At 37.0% G+C, this 24,203-nt stretch overlaps 1 protein-coding gene across 5 annotated transcripts; it reads left to right on the top strand.

Moving 5' to 3' along the window:
• The first annotated feature begins 17 nt into the window (after nt 1–17).
• On the top strand, nt 18–23,481 carry LOC110041325 (serine/threonine-protein kinase N2-like). 5 transcript variants are annotated; one of them, XM_020746608.2, is made up of 23 exons: nt 27–386; nt 492–789; nt 3,471–3,946; nt 5,234–5,452; nt 6,280–6,448; nt 6,581–6,690; nt 7,117–7,260; nt 13,320–13,395; nt 14,472–14,610; nt 16,487–16,634; nt 16,904–17,007; nt 17,385–17,475; nt 17,923–18,014; nt 18,201–18,288; nt 18,383–18,471; nt 18,830–18,892; nt 19,107–19,245; nt 19,674–19,754; nt 20,173–20,280; nt 20,799–20,879; nt 21,209–21,268; nt 21,535–21,636; nt 22,338–23,481. In XM_020746608.2, exons 1-23 carry the CDS (start codon nt 363–365, stop codon nt 22,377–22,379), a joined length of 2,943 nt encoding a protein of 980 aa, XP_020602267.2. In that variant the 5' UTR covers nt 27–362; the 3' UTR covers nt 22,380–23,481. The 5 variants fall into 5 exon arrangements, with proteins under 5 accessions (XP_089131331.1, XP_020602267.2, XP_089131330.1 ...); XM_089275205.1 differs by lacking the exon at nt 22,338–23,481 and having other exon boundaries at nt 18–386; nt 21,535–21,976; XM_020746606.2 differs by lacking the exons at nt 27–386; nt 492–789; nt 3,471–3,946; ... (2 more) ...; nt 6,581–6,690; nt 7,117–7,260 and adding an exon at nt 9,780–11,902.
• Nucleotides 23,482–24,203: the final 722 nt, after the last annotated feature.

Raw genomic sequence — 24,203 nt, 5'->3', positions numbered from 1 at the left:
TAATGCTGTCAAGTCACGTGTGAGTTTGGAGGCCGTCCCAACAAACATTTCGCGCTGCGAACAAGCTTCTTCGGTTGTTACCTGACTCTGGTATCCGAAATTTTTCAACGATTCTTTTCTATTTTTAGTCAATTTTTTGTTCCCCGTAGCTCCTTGAGTCATTGTAGATCCTCCATAACAAAGATTAGAGTCTATACCTTGCCCTAGTTCTTTATTCTTGGCCGTTGTTCGGTCTCCAAGTGGTTGTATCGTTGTTTACTTTGGCTTTGCCGACAAGCTATGGCGGGTCATGGTTGAGTTCAACAACTCGACTCAAGACTGTTGCAGAATTGCCGGCGTTTCTTCGACTCCATCAGAGTAGAATGAGTCAGGGAGGAGTCATAATGGTGAGACGATCGTAACAGTGGTCGAAAATTTTATATATTTGGCGTGTTTTTGCGTTGATTTTTGATGCCAAACCTTGGGTTTACAACTATCTTCATATCTTGCAGTATGATGGAGGTCGAAACAGACGAACTAGCAGATCAGACGACTATCACGCCAAAATGCAGAGAGCTGGCTCGGAAACGCTTTTGAAGACAGATCTTGAACAATCCAAGGAGGCAATAAAAAGCGAAATTCGCAAGCAGCTTAAGTTAAAAGAAGGAGCAGAAAACTTGAAGAAAGTAGCCACTGACAAGAAGACTATCGCGCAGTGCAACTCAATTTTGAAAGAGGCTACTGCTAAACTTCAAGATTTGCACGATGATTTGCAAGACCTCAATGCTAGGGTATCGGAAGATACGCCCTGTAAGTATATAAATTGTTCTTTTAGATGGCAGATACAATAATCCTAAATGGCATTCCTTGACAACTTGTTCACCAGCCAACAAGCATTTCGTTGCTTCGAGAAATGACACTTGTTCATTTCTCTTGACAGGGCAAAGTTTCCTCCTCTGTTCATGAGAACTTGTCATGTTATTTTGGAGTACCACTTTTTCTGTGGTTTAGAGGCAAGCAGTTAAGATGAAGTCGTTGATTTGGATTAAAATGTTTGGTCATTTCCTCTAATAGTCGGTAAATTTGCGGCGAGATAAACCCTGACTAAACAGTACACTACCTGTGAAAAATAAGCTCTGAGCTCATCGTGTTGTTATTATACTGACGTATTTCTTTTGGACAGCTTTGTATTTGTACGGAATAGTACACACAACACAGCGCAATCCGGTCGATCTACTATTACCAATTGACAACTCTAAACCACGCTATATTTTTGATAAGTTCAGCTTGATATTCCGTGTTGTGGAATGGCTGTCATTTTTGAAGGAATTGAAAAATTCTCGTCTGCGTTTCGGAAACAAATCACGACTTTCTTAAGTAACAAAGAAGCAAAAATTCATTACTTTAGAGTTCAAAGTTTACAATAACCTTTAGCTATCATACTCGGGATATTTTTCAGTCGCGAATATGCTACTTGGTGCGTATCGCAACACACTTGAACATTGTTTAAGTATTTAATCGTCACCCTTTGGGACTTAATTTTTCATTTACTTGTCGCCGTTAACCATTCGTAAAAGTTAGGGCATTGTTTAAATCGTTTCCTTGTGATGGCTGAGAGATTTTCGGGCAATTACGTTGTTAGTTTCGCCACTGTCAAGTAGTTTTAAATATTTGAAGCCTTCTCGCCTGTGTTTGTGACAACAACCATGGATTGTTTACATTTGGTCGAAGGAAGAGCCTTTGTTTGCATTTTGCCTCTTGTTTTGAGCTTTTCTCTTCGTTCGTTTCGTCCCACTGTGCAATCTAGGCACACTCGCAGGCTAATATTTATGATGCCTGAAGTTGTATTTAATAAATTCTAGAAACTATGCGAAATCTTTGTTAGATTACTTGGAAGATATATTAGTTTCCGACAAGTTTATTACCAGCTAACTAGCCACTCGCTAATACGAGTTGACAGAAAGTCTACCAAATTTGGATTTGATAGATCAAGGGGTTTATATTGTTTTCCTTAATTATTTATATTAAGCTGACTGAGAGTGTGTTAGTTTTTATTTCCTTCCAAACAATGCATGTACTGTATAAAATTATATGCTGGGGTTAGTTACAATAAATTTATGAAGCATGGAGTTTTCCTTGATATGTTTCTTGTCTTAGTTTCTGGAATTTGTAATTGTGACACAACTTGATTTCCTCATGCTAGGGTTACCAGAAAATTAGAATCAGAGTCGAGTCTCATCTAATAAGTCCTGAGACACTAACTAGGGTTTAAAACTTTAAAAAGTGCTAGTGCACACTATGTTCTAGGTGATCAAGGTGGATTATACAGGATTTACAAAACAAACAAAGATTTATTGTGTTGTAAATGGCTAACTTTTCTTGGCTATTTCATACTTACTAAGGCCTGTCAATCCAAGAGGAGACTCTGTCACTGACATGGCCTTTCCAGCATGCTCAGATTTGGGATGCCTATTCAACTTTTATTTAAGTGTATCCCATCATCTTGATCTGAACATCAGTTTTAAAATTGACCTAAAATCTTCTTACACTACATATATTAGTGCTTGTACATTGTTATGCAATTACATGAACAGTAGTATTACCAGTTATTTTAAAAATGTTATTTTCATATATCACCAAAAGGTATAGGAAAGAGTCACGAGAAATGACATTTTCAAGTTTTTACACTCTGGCTAATTTACATTGTACATGGTAGGAACAGTTACTCGCATAGATACTGACAATTTTATGTTGGAATTATGTGAGTGTGATTGTTTCTTGTGTTGTTGTCTATTTGCCATAAGAATATGATTGCAGGCTAGGAATGTAACATTACTGTTAAGGAAAAATTAATTTCAACTCTTGGCTTCAAAATGAGTACAATATGTGGATTGGAACTCCAATCATTTACATGTCTATTTAAAATAATTAAACTAGTTACTCTAACCTTTTTTCTGTGAGTACTAGTCAACTGACTGTGCCTTCTATACTACTTGCTCACAGAAAAATCCGGCTATTGCACCTGTAGTCTCAGCTAATAATTATTTGTCAAGAGTATTAGTCTAACAGTAATAATCAATCACTTGTTTGTGGATGGGCATTAATATTGGTAACTCCTCAAGGCTTGGATGGATCTCCCCAGTTTCAGTTTTGCTAATGCTCATATTTGACTCTCACTTCAGTTTATCTTTATATACTAAATTATATCATTCTGGTTATTAATTTATAAAAGTAACTTCCTACTTTCAAAAAGTAAAAAAATGAACTGTATATTTAAGATATTTGTTTTCCTTTTATTAATAAAAGAAAACCTGTTTTGAAAAAAACAATCTAAGAAAAAAATCATCCAACTGTGTAAAGCTCTGTGTTGAAAACTATTGCACAGAAGCATCTGTATGTAAATGAAGTAATCGCAGGCTTATAGCACAATTCATGTAAGTGGGGGGCATCCATAGAGCACAAATTTTTATACTTTGTCTTTTGTCTTACAGCTGAATATGATAATGCCTTGTCACCAGACAAGACAGATGGCCAGCAAAATGAACCAGATGGGAGCAGTAAAATTGAGTCCTTGAAGAAACAAATTGCTGTGGAAATGAAAGTCAAACAAGGGGCAGAAAACATGTTAGCAATGTACAATGCTGCTGGATCAAAGAAAAAAGACAGTAAACTCATTGCGGAAGCTCAGCAAATGCTGGAGGACTCTAAAACAAAGATTGAAATTATACGAATGGCACTGCTGCGAGAACAGCAGCAGGGTGTGTCGTCAGGAAGGGAAGATGGTGTGTTATCTGGTAGTGCTAGTGGTAAAGAGAACGCTGCACCAGGATTAGGACTTTCACCTTTAGAACTTAGAATAGAAGATGTACGGCATCACATTGAAATCGAATCTAGAGTAATTCAGGGTGCAAAAAACATGATCAAGTTTTTGCAAAAATCTGGTCATGATAAGAAAGGCTTAGTAGAGGTAAGTGTTTAACATTCCTTAGGTGCAAGAAATTGACAAGCTGCCTTCAACCATATTATAAAATGTCACATAGACAGCTTGTTAATTTCTTGCCATAATGTATACAATAACAGATGTAGTGAGTCGAATGTGAATTTGTGGAATGTACATAGTTATGTACATAATTATTTGGGAAATTGGTTACAGATAACATAGTCAAAGTGTAGATGAAAGCAACTCTAGCTTTATATGCAGGGTCTTTCTGAACTTCTCTTAAATGTCCAGGACTCTTTGGACCACAGGAGACCAGGGCTGGGTTGTTCAAAGCCTGATTAAGCTAACCCAGGATTAACGAGAATTTTGATTTCAGTTTGGTAACTTCTCGGTGAGGTGTTGTGTTTCAAACAACCCAGCCTAGGGCACTGGGTTAACTTTGAGACCCAGGAGAGGATGTAGTGATAGGACATTGTTAGGGACAGAGTGTTAATCGTAAAAAGCCTCAAGGGTGGATGGTGATAATTATGTATGCTTATTGAAGAGCTGAGGAGGCGCTTTTAATAATGACATTATTGTATCTCAGTCAGTGATAGAACAGAACTTGGTGTTCTTTTACTTTCTTCAGTGCCAAAAATGTCAGTAGTAATCTCAGGATTCTGGAAAGTTTTTTTATCAACCCTCACACTTCAGTGTGCAGCCATAATACTGTCAGCAGGCCTCACCTACTTTGTGGTACACACATAGTGTACAGCACTAACCATAACACTTAACCAGCACTCACAAATGTACTACCCCTCAGAGGTGTCAAATCACAGGTTTAACTAAGAATCTTGCCACTCCCTTATTAATCAGAAGTCAGACTGTGCAATGAAAATTGTAATTCAGTTTGGTTAGATTTTAGAGGAGAGTGGGTAGCTAAATTTTCCAAATTGATCATGTAACAGAAACATTAGGCTACAGAGAAAGTAGCCCAGTCTGTTAGGTTTTACATTATCTTCCTACTCATGTTGAAATTTAGGATGAAGGAGCTAGGCACAGTTTGAATCATGCAGGTAAAGTACCAGGCTTTTAGCCAGGATTTGAAAAGTGGGTGTCCAAATTGTGCTATAGGGTCTGCTCAAACAAACAATTTATAAGACAAGGTATGAATAATAAAACAGTTTTGTTAAAAAGTGGCCATCCACAGGTCGCCTGGACACCTATCTGGCTAAATGCCTGAACAGTATATAGAGGGAGAAATTACAGCTAACACCTCTGCTATGTTAACTTACATGACTACATGTATGTACTAAAAACTTTATGATTTTTCAGGCTGAGAGAAGATTTCATGAATCAAGTCAAAAACTAGATTTACTTCAGTGTTCACTTACGAGACTTATGGGAGAGCTATCTCCTGAACAAGCTGCTGTAGGTATTTACAAAGACTATATAACAACACCGCCATCTTATGCTGATCGTAAGGCTGTGGGATTAGGAAAACAGCAATATACAGCTATCACTAAACCAGCAGCACTCACTGGAGAGTTGTACGTAAGTAATGCAAAAGGCATTTATTACTGGAGTACTGGAGTAGAGTTTAGTCTTAAATGTAATTATAATAACTGCTAAATATCTGTCATTTGCCATTAAAACGAAGTGAGAAAGAACTAAGAGGCAGCATAATCTAGTCTCCAAGACCAAAGGGAGCCCTCCCTTTTTGTCTTAAAGCTACTAATTACATTTGTTCATAATGTCAAATCTTTAAGAGTATGAATGTTTTGCCAAAAAACACTGCTTATCTTAGTGGGATAGCTTTTGCTGCTAAAAGACAGTAATAGTCCAGATACAAATGTAACATTTTACGAGATGTTGATTTTGGTTAACTACAGTGTACATGTACAGTATTGTGTTGCAGCATTATGCAGCTTAATGCACTACACAGAAAAAGATGGTCGCTGTACATTCTACCACGATATCTTGGAAACCTGTTGATAAAACCCCTTTTTGCAGGGGTTGGAAAGGGCAAAATCTGTCCCTGTATGAACAACATTGAGTATGCAAGGCTTAAAGTTTTAATATCTTTTCTGTACAGTGTATGTTTTTGTGAGTTATTTTTATTATTATAATTTTTTTTTTCTAAGGGGGAAGTGGGGGGAGGGGTTACAAATTAATGGTAAACTCACCAGTTGTGATCTTCTTGGGTACAGTGGCTGGGGGAGATCCACCACTATTAGCAGAGCGCCATAATTTTATTATTGTGCACATTCCAGTTGCTGTAGAATTGAAAGTGTCAAATGCTGCTTTTCTGGTTTTAGAGTAAAACTTTGAGATGTAAGTCTTTAAACATTTAGACTGAATCCTGCTTGTGTTTTTTGCAGGTCCACATAGTTGGTGCTGATAGACTCTTAGCAGTGGTTCCTAATAGAGATCCTAGGAAAACTGTCAGTTTAGCAATGGTAAGCCCTGATGGCAAGCTAGGAGATCGGTCTGGATCCAGCAAAAGGAAGAGTGGTTACAATAAATGGAACGTGGATGAAAGTTTATCAGGTAAATGTGGAAAATATAGATAAACCTTTACTTACCGTGGACACCTCCTTTGCATTACAAAGTGCAAGTGCATAACTTTGTAATTGCTTCCTGCAGTCATCATATATTTTGCTTTGTTTTCTGTGATTTTAGTTGAAGTCTGCGCTGTCCTTAAACTGGATAACTGCTATGTGGGACAAAGTTCATGGAAGGCTTTAGGAAAAGACTGTTGGAGTCAGCAGTTTCATATTGACCTTGACAAGGTAAAACGCTTTCAATGATTCTAATAGAAACAAAGTGAATTAAAGCCTGGTGAAACCTAAAACAAGACTATACTAGAAATGAAATCCTTGTTTTTACTTGATATGAAATTCTCTTGTGCTCTTGGCTTCTCTTGAGACTCTTGTGCACTTTGACTTAATGTGTTCCAAGTTTCAGGAAATATCTGTCCTCCTCCCCCTCCCAAGGAAGGTCAATGGAAATTCTGGAGAGGCTGTGGAATGCAAAAATAGGCCACCTGACTCTGTTGGAACCTTGTACAATATTTACTGGATTTCTTTAACCCACTCCATTTCAAACTATTTTTTGGTTCCCTCAAGAGTTAAATAGCGGGTTTTAACTGTAACACTACAGTAAATACTACGTGCATTTTCAGTCTTATAACAATTGCTTGTCTTTGTATGTTATAGTCAAGAGAGCTTGAAGTTGGTGTGTACTGGCGGGATCACCGCTCCCTCTGTGGAGTAGCATTCCTCAGACTAGAAGAGTTTCTCGATAATCAGCGGCATCAAATTCAAGTTCCTCTTGAACCTCAGGGCTGCCTGTTTGCTGAGGTTAGTCTCACTGTTTTTTTTTTTTCTTTTTTTTAAATTTGTTTTTTCCCCTTGCCATTTATTTTGCATGATTTTTATACTTCGCATTGATATTTGTTTTTTCTGAATTTGAAATGAAATGCTGCTCTTGACACTGATATTGAGATTGGTACCATAAAGTGACATTTGAAATGTTGCTCCTCACATTGAATAACGTGACACCACCACCACCACCACAACAACAACAGCAAAAGTTTTTTAATTTGTTAAACCCTAATACCTTAAGTTACGTTTCAAAGGGAGCATCTTATGCAAATAAACATTTTGGTGAATCAAAGGTCTCATGAACTACTGTCCAAGTAGAAAGGTGCAGCAAAGTTTTGGCCATTGACTGTTTTTTCACTAGAAAAATTGTTTGGCTTGTAATCACTTGAAACCCCAGATTACAAGTGACTTTTGTTGTCAGTTTACCCAGGGAACAGGAATTGAAATTCGTGTACTTTGCTCTTGTCATTAAATGGCATGACACCACCACCACAGCAATAACAAAATTATTGTCAAACCCTATGACCTAGCAACTTTTCAAAGAGTGTTTAAGTAAAAAAAAAAAAATGTGGTTAATCAAATGTTCTAAAATAATCTATTCTTTCAGTAGTACTGCCCTTTTCAGATATATAAATTAAGTAGTGCTTCAATATATATTTAAGACATGTTCTCTCACCACAGTAGTTTTACCTAATTATTAGTAGGCAAGATTTTGTTTTTTGATGAAAAAGCTTGACTCTAAGCATCTCAATAATACATGATGTCTTTGCTATCTGCTGATTTTAAGGGAAGGAGTCTTTTTGATTTTGTGTTATCTTGCATGGTTCCCATGTTCAGGAGTTCAACTGAATCAGTATTAGTTTTGTCATATTTGTAGCAACTTTTTATGCGATAATATTTAAATAAGCTCTGTGCTAGACAGGTGTTGATGGTTCACAATATTCTTTGGACTGGTCTTTCCAGTTACAGTGTATACCATAATTTATCGCCTTTCCTAACTTTTATTCTGAAGTAAATTGAAAGATAAGGTTCATTTTCTCTTTTCTTTTGGAAGTCTTTTTTGCCAATTCTTACATTACATGTCTGCTATTTTAAAGGCCTTATAACATACACTTTTGTGGTCTTTTGAATAATTAGTTTTTTGATTTATAATTTTAGACATGATAGATCTATATTTAAATTTAAAAAATTAAGCCTTGAAGGTTTTTTGAAAAGTTGGATTAAACAAAAATAATTGATTGAGAAGTACTATAATTTCAAATCATTTCTCAGACTAAAAGTAGTTGAAGTTATGCAGATGTCTTAATTGAAGTCTTGACAGTTGATGTTGTTGGCAGATGTGTGCTTCCAATTCGCAGTTGTTTAATATTTAGGTTTTGTTTCTGTACTTGTGTCAAGAGTTTATGTGATCAAATTTTCAGTTTTATATCAAATTCAATTTCCTTCCCAGTAAATGGTTCCTAAATTATTTGATGTTTAAGCTCTCTTTGCCGGGAGTTCATTTATATCATATACGTATATCATTCAACATTCACACTTTGCCTCTTGCAGCATAATTTACATATTTTCTATTACTTTTCTCAATAATTAATTTCCTTCAGCTTTGAGTCATTGCAAAACTTCTCTGTATTTTTCTTTCTTATAAAGCAAGTTTCAACAAATATTAAGGGTAGTTTTAATTCAGTCCTGGTCTTATGTTTGGGATTTCAGAAAAAGCTGATTCAATTTCTCTTCAGCCTGCACGTGGATGTTTTGGTTTAATACAGCGGACAGTTTTTAATTGCAATGCTCCAGTGGTTTCCTTTGTTCAAACCGGCTTTTGTTCGCTGTATGAATTTTGTTGACAGTATTTGTTGTTTTATCTTCACAAGTGATGTGATCTACAAGGTGTGTAATTGGTAGCAATAAATTCACCATGGATATCTTTGCTTTACAAGTTCCTTGTAATTCCTTGATATGTAATTATGCTGTGCTGAAGTACTCCAGCCATTTTATTTTCCACTCTCATTATAATTCAACATTTTGACACTTCTGTTTGTATTCAAAGTCTTTTCTATGCAGATTTGCATAAATTTCATGACCCCTTGTTCAAGGTGTTATGAAATAATATATTTCTGTTGTAAAAAAAAGAAGTAATCTCTTTAAAAGAGGTTGATTAATATCAAGCTCTAGACCTAATCCTTAGCTGCTGGTTTTAAATACCACACACATGGAAATTATTTTTGTTTTAAAGAAAATCAAATTTACATTTTTTCTGTTTGGTTTTGGCACACACATTTTCTGTGTTTTTGCTTCAGATATATAGCCCCTCAGTGCTAAAACACTCCTTTGACAAGGTGCCTATTGTAAACACTTTTAGTAATCTGTAAGGGGAACCAAAATTAAATTTACATACTTCTCAGACTTGACAGGTGCCAGATTTTCTAGTTTCAATGTTTATTTTCTTTCTGCCTGATTGGAACCAATGAAACCTTATTCTAGGACAGGTTCCGGCAGGTGAAAAGATGTTATTGGCTGGTTACACGATGAAAAACTTCTAAGCAATTAAGAAGCAACCAACTGAATACTCTGTGAAGTCTTCTGGCTTGATTGGTTTATCAAAGGGAGGAAGATTATTCAAAATGCCTCCCCTGTCTCCAAAGCTGCTGTGATCTTCTTTATGATGTTTATTCATGAGGTTTTTGGCATTTACGGCTTTACAACAGAAGGCTGAAGAGTTTTGTTATTGTGTTGGGACTTGTCAAGAATTCTGATCTTTGATCACCTAGGTTATGCAGGTGAAATTAACAGGGATTTGGCTGCCATTGGCGATTGTCAAGAGCTCAAAAACAGATAAGTTTTTCATCCCACTGTATTTTGCCTCGGGCACATGAAGTGAAAGGTGGATTTGAGAAGCTTCCTGTTTGTTCTCTTTGTGAGCAAATGTACTATTTCACTTAAAATGCATTATTTAGTAATAATTTGAAAGGTGAGAATGAGAGACCCAACCGAAAGCCATGTATGGGGAAAATAATTAAGGCTGATTGAAATTCAGATTAGCTCAACAATGAATTACAGACGAGATGGCCAAGATATCGTGGGGAAAGAGCAAAATGGCTTCCATTATCAAACCAGGCTTGGAATCACAAGCCGCAAGATTGAAAAGATCTACGAGCAGTGGAGCAAGGAATTAGCCAAACATGATTATGGAGGTGTGAAATCAAGGAAGGATGAAAAATTCTTGGTTAAATCAGAATGGAAATCCTCAAGGAAAGAAAACATCTGTGTGAATAGTAATGAGCAAGAAATTATGAGCAAAAAAACATTTAGACCTGGTGGATTCTCAGGTAAATATTCTGTTGAAGACAAAAAATTGCCTCCTTTCCGCACTGGAAAGTATATCCCTAAAGATGATGTGTATTCCTGTGGTGTGTTTGTACAGAATGATCGGCCAGTTGCTCTGTCTTCAAAATCTAAGGAAGGCTCAGACAAAGTTGTGTCTGGTTCACCACCTCCATTTAGAACAGGAAAGTACACACCAAACGACAATACTATCTATGTGAAAAGCCCAGAAAAATTATCAACACAAGGCACATCTCCCTCACAAGGTTCCCCAACACATAGGACAAGAAGGGCATCTTGTGACAGAATTATGAGCAAATGTGATGGATATTTTTCTAGTGGAAGAAAATCACCAGGTTCACCAAGAAATAGAACTCGAACAAAATCCCCTTCAAACGAGGGAGGTAAAACTTCATCACTCGAACAAATCAGCCATACCTTGGGAAGTGACAGTCAGGCAAAGCTTAGATCAAGGAGCCAAATTAGCCAGAGTGCAGAAATAGTGGGCAAAAATATTAAATCTCGCCCTCGTAGTTCTGCTATGGAAAATTATGTTAATTCAAGAGCAAGGACCAGAAGTGAAAATATGCTTTCTGTGAAAACTGCTCAGCGCCCCAAAAGTTCAATATTGGAAAACAGCACTCATCGTTTTAAAGCAATTGTACGAGATATTGATGTAGGGTCTGCTGAAAAAAGTAAGCCAGCAACGAGAACTCAAAACAGACCACGAAGTGCTGCTATGGAGAACCCTCTTTCTAATCGGCTGCCAATGAAGATTGTGACAAATACAAAAGGCCAAGCATCTTTAGGCAAGAACCTAGTGGTACTGGATAGGTCACCGAGTCGAGAATCTAACAGATATTTGAGGAAAGGTTCAGATTCTTCAGAGAGGGGACACCAGCGTTCAAAGACGACCACTTCGATCACCAGCAGCTGTAGTGAGAGAACTTACAATGCGGTTAAACCTAGGAAGCCAAGGCGCGTATTACACAGAAATGCAGCTTACGTGAAGCCTAGAAAAAACAGAAACTACAAGCCTGTGGAACGGAAACAAGGCTCTAGTCGAAAGAAATCTGCTCGAGCATCAAAACAGGAAAAATTGTCACCAGAAACAGTTGATGGCTGTATTCCTGAAAAACCATCTGCTTCCCAAAGGACATTTGTGTTTTCTTTATTTACGGACAAGTTTTGCATGCGAACTAAAAGAGGGAATGGTCAATTTGGCATCCCTACAATCAAGAGATACCGTGTGATGGTGTGGAAGATAAAGAGAATTTCTTACCTTCTTTATGAAAAGGTGCTAATTGTTTACTATTTTACATCTTGGTCTGTTGCTTGCAGTAGATTTAATTTATTCAGAAATAATGTTGAGCAAGGTTTGGCTAAATCTGATTTTTTAATGATTGCCTATCAAATGGGTTTTGAGCAGCATATTTCACCACTGGAGCATTTGCAAATATTTCATTTGATATTAAATTATTATTGTAAGGTTCTTGCTTTCTTCTTAGTCTGTTTCTGCTGCGTTAAGTTTTTTTTTTTCGTTTTGTCTGTCATAGCATGGTTTCAGTCTCCACCATTGATTCTTAAATTACCCATTGAAGATTCACCATGTCTCAGCAAGAGGACTTAGATTGATCAATAGCACCTGACATAATTCTTCTCAAACCAAGTCATGCTCAATTTGATCACAAATTCTAAAACCACAACAAAGAAACAGCATTGTATTTGAATGTTATTAATCACTAACCATGCAAACAGGAACACATGCTTGAGAAATTTTAATCAGTCTGTGTTATGTTGTGCATTCGTGTGCTTACAGTGTAGAAGAGAGTCCTCTCCCTCAATAGTTCTTATTAATTATAAGTCTTTTTTCCTGTTACAGTATTGGGTTTTTCTTCAAGTGAAATGTAGTCGCTCTCTAATTTATCTGATTGTTTTTTTTAGCCCTCAGTTCATAATTGTACATAAAGTTCTTTTCCTTTCAGTTGAAAATTACAATGCTGGCATGAAGCTCTTAAATCTTCAGGATGTCTCCACATACTGAACATTAAAGTACAACATTTCACTGCACAAGTGTACTTTTTTCCTGATATTTTTCAAGTTTTCTCTTCATTTGATTTGTATATGATGCCATTCTGGATAACCAATGTCTTTCAGTTAATAAGCTTTGCTTCCCAAAACAAATGTCATATCAGGTGTTTTTCAATTCTGGTTAATTAAAGCGATGGGAGCTGGTCTGTTGTTTTTTTCAAATGTTCACAACAGATCAGGCTAGCAAAATTAAAGCAAGATTGTTTCTGCTTCTATTTAAAAATATAATTTTATTTCTTGTTACATTCATCCTCAGCAGTGAATTGATTTATTTTAACTGGTACTTTGTCAAGTGAAGCAGGTTATTAAGTTATTTCAGACAGTCTTTTCAATCAGAGAAATCTCTGTAATCGTTGATTAGCTATTATATCAAGTAAACTTGAAGCCCTTGGAGGTGTTGAATATTCTGTTATTTCACCCTACAAGTTGCTTTGTTTGCGTAATTGAAAACCTAGAATGTTTTCAGTTCTTCTCCCACCTGTTGTTTCAGAGGCATTAATATTTCATCTGTCAAAGGAAAAACCAAAGGCTAGTTGTATGGAGCTAACCTACAGCCTACGTTTTTCTCAAGAATGATTCTAAACTGTACTATGTTTGTGTTTCCTTTCAAATGTGTTAATCAGGTAACATTCCTCAACCCCATGGTGACGAAAAAGCCGAGACTACAGCGGCAGAAGAAGCTATTTCACATTCAAAAAGGTGAGAGTTTGTGATTATATTGAAGATAATTCTCTGGTGCTAGTGCTGGTAGTCTGCCTTTTTATAGACCTTACAGCAGATTTAATTTAGCTGGGAGTGTCATAATGTGTTAATTAAAAAAAATTGTTGTTCCACACAGATTTGTACATTCTGTGTTGAGTGAATTCCAAGTAAAACTTGGATTTTAATTTATCCACTCTGACATTATAAATACACTGTGAACTCTAACATGTTGTTGAAACATGTGGATTAGATACAGCCGTGTTCCATTCAAACCATAAGATTGTGATCTCTATACCTTTTGCTGACAGTTCTATTCAGTGAAATGTTGAGAAAATAATTATTTTCTAAAGCACAGTAAAATTCATGTAACAGTGAAATAGTTTTGAAACATTAGTGGTGTTACAGATTCCTGATTGTGAACTATTTTGCTAATCTCAATCACAAGGCCAAATTCCCTTATAATGTAGTTATGTTATATTGACACTATATGAGTCAATGTTTCCACTTGAACATCTAAATAATTTGTTGTTTTATCATTTGTAAGGCAATGTGTAACTTGCTCTTAGCCAGTTTATTAAGTATTGTTTACATACCTGTGAAAGTGCAGCTTGACCATTGACAATTTTAAACTCCAGCTACCTCAATCTCATCTGAATTGTTTTTCCCCTAACATGAGTTCAATGCTGCAGGGCTGTACTGCACTAATGTGACTAATAATATTGGTTTTGCAGCAAATAGGGCTTTTTTCATTTGATTATTGAAAGTAATCTTTGGGCATTTGCTTGGTTTTAACACTATCACATTAAGCAATTGACTTATAAAAAACATGTTCCTCTTTCTCATTTAATCAGAAATAAAGCCAAAAAACAGTCATGATTTAGTACTTGCACATGTTTTCCCATGCTTTGTGTATGCCAAGTGTATAATTTGCTTCAAGTTTTGATTGATTCCTTGGATTATCTTTGAAATTTGCGATTGGCCAGGGTGATTTCTTTTAATTGCTTTTATTACAACACTCGTACAGCTGCAGAATAATGCCACCATAATTAATGTTGTGTTTCCTTTCATTTTAGGCAAGAATTTCCTCCGTGCAGGTCAAATGAACACAAATGTTGCGACATGGGCAAGATTACTCAAGCGAGCAGCTCCACCAAATTGTACAACAAACAACTCCACGCTGAGTCCGAATTCTGCATCACCTCAGTATCCAAGGCAAGTACCTACTGTATCATTTGTGCATGGCCAGCTTGGGCAGTAAACTGAGCTCAAGGAACAGCTAATCAATGTACATACGATGTGGAGACACTGTGGTCAGACCACTTGACCTGAAATCTGGTGGTACAGAACTAGTTTAAGCTCTTGACTTTGACGGCCACTACAATAGGGCCATTTATACAAGAAAAATAAGCCTCAGCTTACACAAGCCATGGCTTACATAAGACGCAAACTGGACCAAAGTGTTCGTATAAATGGTTCACGGTTTATTCGTGACCAATGCCTCACTTTTGTGTTGGTTGTCACAGCAATTGTGGAATTGCATGAGCTGTCACACAAGTGTGGGAAAAATTGCGCTTGCGCAGTGTGAGTTCACGTCTTATGTAAGCCGCAAACAAGCCACGATACCATTTATACGAGTGGTTTCGTGTCTCAAATAAATTTGTGGCTTATTTAAGCCAAGCTCAAAACCCTCCTCTTCTACAATCCATAGCTTATTTTCCTTGTATAAATGGCCCTAATGTACAATATAGTTGGGCTGTTCTTGATAGTCTTCAGTTCAATTCTTCTACCACACTTGTATAAGGACCAACTAGTGTGCCTCCTGCCAGTTAGGATTAATTTTACAACCAAGTTTCATTTATTTGCACAGTGTTTCCGCCAGAGCGCACCATTGCGGGAATCTCGCGTTACAATTAGAGATGGCCCCCAGAAAAACAAAAAAAGGGCCAATTTGGCCCTTTCCTTTTACAGGACTGCAGGCTTAACACAGGCATAATAATTTAAAAGCCATCCCAGTGCTGGAAATTGTGATCGATATGGTTGCCAATGCAACAAGCATTTCATCCTTGGCGACCAAACATTCTGGTTTAGTTGCCATAGTACGGCATAATGGCGACTACATTTCTCTGTGTTGATGATCAATAACGGTTATTTTGTCATACATGTCCATGTAGAAAATCATATTGAAAGATCTTTGTTTCTGAAACATTCAACATCAGAAAAGAAGTCAATCTGTCCTTTTGCTTTGCTGTATTGATTTTCTCATATTGGAAAACTTCCAAATGGCTGACCGAGTTTGAAATTGCCCTATAATGCATTGCAGACCCTTGATCATTGACTACATCATGTAGGCCTAAGGATTGTTCTCTTGTAATGCACGGATCCTTCATACTAGTATCTGATTCAAAAGAAACTTTATTGAGTAGAAACCCTTCAAAAAGTACTTACTATTAAATTTTATCATAGATCCTAATAAATGGCTTTATTTTCCTTGGTTCCCTGATGCATTTTTTCCTTCTGTAGCTTTCAGTTTATTGGCCCCTTTCCTAAAAAATTGGCCCCTAAAAAAGATCTTCAGGGGCAACTTTGGCCCTCAAGTAAAATTTTCTGGCTGAAACACTGTTGCAAAAGTATTTCTGTATTTCCTACTGAAAAGACCCTTTGTGGATTGGCCATTTATGCAAGTTGTTACTGATCTCAGATAGCTGACTGCTTGTTATTCTACCTCTTCAATTATCAAAGTCAATTAAGTCAGACATTTTCCTCTGACTAGTTAGTTCATCTTTATTACTAAATAAAGTAAAATAAATTGGTTCCTGTTGTGATAATCCTAATAAGCAAAGGTTTTGTATTGTACAAGCAAGTAAAAATTAATGATAAAAGTCAACGACATTTCAGAGTCTTCATGACACAATTTTAAAGTTCAAAAATTGCAAAATACAACAGTGAGAACCTGATGAAAAATAGTTTTTCATCAGGTTTCATCACGAAATAAATGATTATTATTTTAGTATTTCTCCACATATCAGCATATTAGTACAATTTATGTCCAGACTACTCCTTGAATTAATTGAAATATTTCCTTTTTTAGTAGTCAACAAAGATCTCAAACACAGACACCTCCCAGACAACCTGAGTTTGACAGCACCACGTCTGGCAAGGGCCAGAAATCAGCAAACAGCAGTGAACAACTGGCAGGCTCTGCTCGGAAGAGATCAGTTAATGAAAATGAAGTCCAGGTAAATATAATTGCTTCAGTGACTGGAAGATTCATTTTTCCAGGACCAGAACATCATATGAATAAGGTCAAGCTTAAAAGAAATTTCCATTAGCTTTTACGGATCATTGTGGAAGTTACAGTGTATCTTGACATTCCAAGGAAATTATTTTCCACAAATGTAATTTCTACGGCCATCAAGCTTGATTAGTGCATTAAACAAAATTATATGCTAGGTTTTTCCTAGTCTACTCACCAAGCATTCACATCCAATGTTATTTGTCATTGCAGGACGCTCTCTCAGCATTTGGATTCCTAGACAGCCCGCAAAGTCCACCAACAAGACGGACCATCCAACAATCACCCAATAAACCAAGCCCTCCTGTTAGAAGAAAGTAAGCTGTAATACACTTCATCATTATAAGAAAAAAAAAATGTTTACTCTAATATACATGTGTGCAGCTTTTTTTCATAGAAATGCAGGGTGCTGTAGTTAATCATTTGATCTTCACCTCTTGTAGAAATCTAATTTACTACACTTTTATAGTGACACCCTCAGGGCTAGAAAGGGTACAACTAAATGTCATCCTGTAAACTGCCCCCTCCTTTCCCCCCAGTTAAAAGTTTGTGAGTAAGAAAATTCATTTTGATCAAGTCTTTAGTCATATTCTTTTAAGTCTTAGTTCTTTTTTTTGATTAATTGATGAAATTGAATGACTGTGTTATTTTCCTACCTCTTAGCAACTTAGCTGTGTACTTCATTTTCTTTCAGACCTCCATCGCCACCCACTAGCTCAACGAGTCATATGAACATTGACAGTTTTCGGTGCATCAGTGTGCTGGGCAGAGGCCATTTTGGAAAAGTGAGTTTGAGAAAATGAAGCTGTAGAAACTCTCTTGTATCTGTGGGATATTCCGTAAAACCTGTAATGCCCCAAGCAAAATGAGGTGTTGATGTATTTTAGGATAAAAACTAGCACTAAAAACGATGTTTTTGTCATTCATTTTTTATTGCTAGTTTGTATCATAAAATGTGTTTCAAAGAAACTGCTTATGAGAGTTAATGTATTTTGAGGTTGAAATTGTTATCATACTTCCAGTTCAAAGCTGAAAATATTAATTTTGTTTACTGATAACCAGTATCTGCCATTATGTAAGTTCTAAGAATTTTGCATTACCAGTACATCATGACGGTCTATGCCTTTCTTTTGTTGTCAACTCTTGTCTGAGATTGCAGATGATTTGCTTGGTATGGAACGGATAAAGTTATTGTTGTAAATTATCACTCAAGAGCTTCTTTCTCTTTGCAGGTTATTTTAGCAGAATACAGAAACACAAATGAACTGTTTGCAATCAAAGCACTGAAAAAAGGCGATATCATTTCCCGAGAAGAAGTTGAAAGGTAGCCATAGCAATTACCTAATGTAAAAAATTAAAATGCAGAGACACTGTTTTAAAACAGGCACTATCTTTAAAACGACTCTAATTTACTTTGCCTGCAATGACTGAGCGGACTAGTTTGAGATTACCATGTGGTACAGAGGAGGAGTTGATTTTAAACCTGTGAATCTGATGTTTTATTTTTCAGTCTTTTGTCGGAGAAAAGAATATTCTTGACAGCGAACAAGATGAGGCATCCATTCCTAGTTAACTTATTCGCATGCTTTCAGACTCATGTAAGTTTGAATGAATTGTTGATTAATCCTTGTTTTCTGTTGTTGCCTCCTGAGGTGGATCTCTTACTAAGTATTATTTTGTTTATTTGTGTAGGAACATGTTTGTTTTGTTATGGAGTATGCCCCTGGAGGTGACCTTATGATGCACATTCATGCTGATGTTTTTTCAGAACCTAGGACAGTGTAAGTTTCACCATGATTGAAATCTTAATTGGTAATTCTCTTCTATGAAGAATACTCTCATTTTCATCAGACTCTGTTGGCAAAATCCACTCAACTTTGGTGCAAATATGAAGTTTTAGACTGGTGATTTATTTGAAAAGAGATCAGTGGCATTAGTTAATGTCTTATCTTCCCAAGAGATTTTCGAATTCTATGACATGACTTTTACTCATAAGCAAGTGAAAAACAGTTGAATTTTTGATGGTGGGGCAAGGGGGGTGCAGAGTACACCCTTCAGGAGGGTTAACATTGTGAGTGCATTCAACTGTGTCCAGGACACTGAGTATTCTAACTGTGGCTTTGAACATTTTTTCCCTAGGTTCTACACGTCATGTGTTGTGTTAGGACTCCAATATCTGCATGAACATGAAATAGTTTATAGGCAAGTACCTTGATATTCCTTCAAGTTATGTTATCATTCCTCTTGCACTCAGAGTTTTTTTAAAACCCTAATCTTTTGCTCAGTACTAACTCCCTCCGCTTTTTACCTTCCATTTTATGTTAATATTACTTTTAGAATTTGGTGGTATAGCAAGACAGCTATGAAAGGTAAACTGCGTTTGCAACTTCCTTATGATTTGTATTTTTCATTCCAGGGATTTGAAGCTCGACAATTTACTGCTAGATTCTGAAGGTTATGTGAAGATCGCTGACTTTGGTTTGTGTAAAGAAGGAATGGGTTTTGGGGCAAGAACAGGCACATTCTGTGGTACACCTGAGTTTTTAGCTCCTGAGGTAATGATGTTATTTGTACTTGTGTTTATAACATCGCTAAAGAATAAAAGTGACCTGATTTTCAGATCTTGGAAATAAGTAAATTATCCTGTGAGCCTGCTAGTTATTAACTAACTTATTTTCGCTGGGAGTACCTGGCCCAGAAATTATTATCTCCTCTGGAATTTCTCAGTGTTAGTGGCATTAAGCGGCTAGGGATATTTCTACTCCCCCTGGGGGGAGGGGGGGGATGCTAGACTAATCCATTACAGGGTTACCCCCCCAGCATTAACTTTTCCAGTACCCATTTGTACACCTGTGTGGAGAGACGCACTGTGAGAGTTAAGTGTCTTCAACCTGGACCACTTTGTCCAGGCTTTGATAATTCGTTCTGGTATTTACGGAACTGTGTTTGTTCTGATGAGTACTTTGTGTGTTTTTATGTGTAGGTTCTCACAGAGACGTCGTACACAAGAGCTGTGGACTGGTGGGGGCTTGGTGTTCTTATATTTGAGATGTTAGTAGGAGAGGTGAGTGAATGATTGATTTTTCAATGGATTGTTACACTGACGAAATAGTAATCTTCATATCTGCCCCGTTTAGATATACATTCTCTATTTTACTGATTTGGATAGAACCTATTTTACTGGTTGTGTTTGAGTTATCAGGGGGTAGAAGAGGCTAATTTGGACAGTTTGCCAGCAAATTGTTTGAAAAACTCAAAAGGGTGTGGAAAAGTTTACAAGGTGCAAGGTCTTATAGGTGTTTTAGTTAAGCTGTGTCAGCAGCACAAAGTTTCTCTGCTGGTGGGTATGATTTAAATCATTATTTCTGAAAAAAGAGTTTAAAAAAACAAGGGAAAATCTTGAATTTTGCATATTATAGTAAGTAAAAAGTGCTGGCTTTGTTGCCATGTAATCTAATTTTACCTTTTTTTCTTGATTTTAGTCTCCGTTTCCTGGAGATGATGAAGAGGAGGTTTTTGACTCCATTGTAAATGATGAAGTTCGTTATCCAAGGTTTCTTTCAACAGAAGCTATCGCTATCATGAGAAGGGTACGCTTGACTTGTTAATTCTCAATACCAAGTTCTATTCATATCTTTGATGTTAACAATGAGAATTTGTTCATCAATACACTATCTCCTAGTTTTTGAATTTCTATATTCTCATAAACTTGTCAGCGTGTTGGCATTGTTAGGGGAAGTTAGGCTTTAATCACTCTTGGTAACAAAAGGTTAAGAATTTTTTCCAGACCAAGAGGAAAATGGTTATGGTTGGTTGTTGTGTTCTTTAATGTTGACTGAAAACTGCAAGTTACGGTGCACATTATTCGTCAGAAACTACTATTTTTAAAATAATCTTCTCAAAGGGTTATTGGAAATAGTAGAACACTCAAGTTGCCCTTGAAAATGTTTTATGTAGGGGCCGTGAGTTATTGACTGTGTACAGTCTTTGGTAGCGTGGTTTGAGTCAGCCTTCCCCTTTTGCCAAAACTACCGCCTCATTATAGTGTTTCTATTGTCCACAGATCTCTTTCGTTTGACTTTGATTTTGTATTTTAACATTATTCCAGTTACTAAGACGAAACCCAGAAAGAAGGTTAGGAGCCAGTGAAAAAGATGCTGAGGATGTCAGGAAGCAGCCTTTCTTTAGGGTGAGAAAACTTTTCATTGGTCTACAGACACGTCTTTATACATTTCGAATTAAATCAGATATAATGTAATTAAATTGAGCACTTGAACTATGAAGAAACATTCCAATGTAAAGTCGGTAACTTTACATGTAAATACACAGGCTTTGTAACTCTTGTCTATCTTTGGAAAGGGTACAATTGTGTAGGGGCTTAGTGGAAAGGGTCATTTAAGATAGGGACGGGGCTTTATAGTGTCATGTACTTGACTAAATGAACTATCAAGCCGCGCTGAGACGGTAACCATATTCCATTGAAGAGATTCTTTTCTTAATTGTTTTGTTTCTTGTTAGGACATGAACTGGGATGATCTCCTCGCACGAAAAGTTCGGCCTCCTTTTGTTCCAAGCGTGGTAAGTTTAGTCTCGGAAATGCTTCATTCTCGTAGCTTCTCCTCTATTGTTTCTAAAGAACTTTGAGTGAAACACGACTAAACGCGAATAACTTTGAAGGTGACACGTGCTGATCACGTGCCACTTGTTCACGCTCACGTCCACGTGCTGTTTTTTTTTTTTTTTTTTTTTTAAGAGTTTGGAAAAGCATCTTAATTTGGTCATCAAAAAGCTGCCACAAAATTTCAGGGCTTTATATATTTCACATTGATTTTATTTTTCAACAGCGACACGCAGAAGATGTTAGTAATTTCGATGAAGAATTTACATCAGAAGAACCAGTCTTGACACCACCGAAAGAGAGTAGGCCGCTATCACGCGAAGAACAGGTAATTTTAATACCTTTGATGATAGTTTGCCCTTGTATTTATGATGGTTTATCACACAAACTTTGACGTGAAGAAAAGTGAAAGAAACGTGGGAACAAACTTGAAGTCACTAAATCGATCAATCAGTAAACAGCCCCCTCAAGAGCACAATGTGACACTCAGCTTTACTTTCTTTCTCCTCATGTTCTGTTGAAAGAATTGTATCAACTACGCGACGTTCGCTTTGTTCTTCGTTGTTTTGATACTGACTTGTAGAAATTCCTTGTTCTTTACGGAGTCCGAAAGGTAAAGCTCGTGGATTCTCCTAATCGAAAAGCGAAATTGTGGCAACAGCGCGCGTTCTATATGTCAAACTGAAACGAATAACATGGCTTTAAGGCCTTCTGCCAAACTTCTATATCTGGTTTTGTTTTGTTTGTTTGTTTTTTGTATCAGATCTCTTATGAGAATTACCAGACAAAGAAAGCTTAGAAAATTTACAATTTTGGGTAGAAAACCGCAGAGCCATGTTAGAATATTACTTATTTCGAACATTGGCTATTCTCTCGCTGACATTATATTCGAGTTTGGGGCGCGTTTCCACGCGAAAAATTATCCCCCAAATTTTGCCCCCGCTCAAAATGGTCCCCAAGGGGTGAGAGTAAGGTATATTTTGTCTGCTTCTATGGTAACCTCTTTTTATTGTTATAATTGTTTTTCAGGCGTTATTCGCTGATTTCAACTACACGGCCGACTGGTGCTGAGAGAATTCAAGAGGAAGCAATTATTTTATACCAGTAGTATAGCTAGATACGGATTTTCATTTTTACAATGCCCAGGAGGCGGCGTCTCCGTTGTAAAGCAGTTTTATGAAAGAAAAAAGATCCAGTGATTTTATTTTTATCATAGCGGGCTTGTAATTCCCCCCTCCCCCCCTCCCCCCTCCCCCCTCTCCCCAATCTCCAACTTGCAGAGCAGATAACGTGAGTAAAGTGTAGTTTGAGATGTAAATATATAAAATATACGTTTTCCGCTCTCTTTGCGCGCAAGGCTGGCCGTTTTGTCTATAATATTTTTGATGAAACATTTGTCCTTAGTGTAAAGTCGCGTTATTATGTTGCAGTGAGTTGCGCTGGTGAATAAGGGCGCGCGATCACCGAGAAGTCTTGTTACTTATCTTTGTACTATATCTGTAAGGGTGTTGGCAACTTTGAACGTGTTGTGACTACCACCCAGCATCCTTCGACTCAAACTTTTTTGCAAAGAAGGAGTTGTTTAAATATTTGTATTATTTTCTTTGGGGGTAAAGACACTTAAGGAAGGTAAAAGCCATGACAGTCCACTCCTCATATGAAAGTAACAAAAGTGAAACTTTTTTCCCGTCAATAGCTCGTTTGCAAGTGACGTTCCATCGCCGCCATGTTGGATGACCATTAACAAAATAATTCTAGTTAGCGTTATTGTTCTTATGATCCAACATGGCGTCAGGGTCTGTCATTTGAAGCTCTCGGTAATGGCTGCAAACCACGTCTACCTTTGTTGTTTTTGTGAAGGGCGGATTGTCTGTTTTTGCCTTCCTTCAGCAAAGCGAAATTAGAAATGATCTTGCAATTGAACTTGTACATAATGAAACAAATTCCCTACCTCCACCTGAAGATTGTATATCATTTATTTTACAGTATCAATTTGGAATTAAAACTTGATGGACTTGAGTTTAATTCTCAGAATATTTGATTTATATTGTTATTATTATTGTGAAAGGTCGTGACGTTGGCTGTGCTTGGCTTTAAGCACTTTATATTGACGTGAAGGGCGCTGCACTCGTCATGTAGCGTTTATACAATAAAGTACTTGAACTATGACAAACTGTTTTTATCCACCTTTTCTTCGATCCTTGGCTTTAGGCAGTTGTGTACTCAACCTGCTATCCACCGCCATTAAAACTAAGAATGCCTGATCGTACATTAGGCTACTCGTACCCAGAGAAACGGTCAGGGAATATTCCAAAAAACTATTTCTTTTCTTTCTCTTTCTTTTTTTGTATTGTTATTTTTGTTTTTGTTTGTTTGTTTGCTTTTTTTTCTTTTTTCTTGACGCTCTTCGAAGGACGAGGGTCTCTATTAGCCAGGTTACCAGTGGCGAAAATCACTCACAAAATAGAGAATGAAGAAAAACCAAGAGCCCATCGTTAGGAGCGTGCAACTACCCCGTAATTCATGTCACAGCGTTTTCGCAAACTGATCTATTTTTAGTTTGAATTTACTACGAACTCAGACCCCCGCAGGACCCTAAGTGACCAATCACAAGCACAGAATTAATTGTTAACTGACGTCATGTTTTCACCGGAAGGGTAGGTCAACATGTCCACCCGAGGCCGCCATTTTTTTTCCTACCGATGCGCGCTCATGTAGACCGAAAATCAAACTAATCTATTTCACGGGAAAAGAAGCCTAAAAATAGACCAGTCTGAAAATGCCGTGACGTAGGCGAAGTATGGGAGTTGCACGCTCCTAGTGATGAGCTCCTGGAAAAACTAATTAACAGAGAGCAGTAAAAATACGTAAGCCTAATCGTTTGCGTATTTGATT

The sequence above is a fragment of the Orbicella faveolata genome, unplaced genomic scaffold, assembly GCF_042242905.1.
Source record: "Orbicella faveolata isolate gen_17 unplaced genomic scaffold, um_ofav_v1 contig_36, whole genome shotgun sequence".
Taxonomy (NCBI): Eukaryota; Metazoa; Cnidaria; class Anthozoa; order Scleractinia; family Merulinidae; genus Orbicella; species Orbicella faveolata.
Note: the sequence above shows the minus strand (reverse complement) of the source record. Positions and strands in the feature narration are given on the sequence as shown.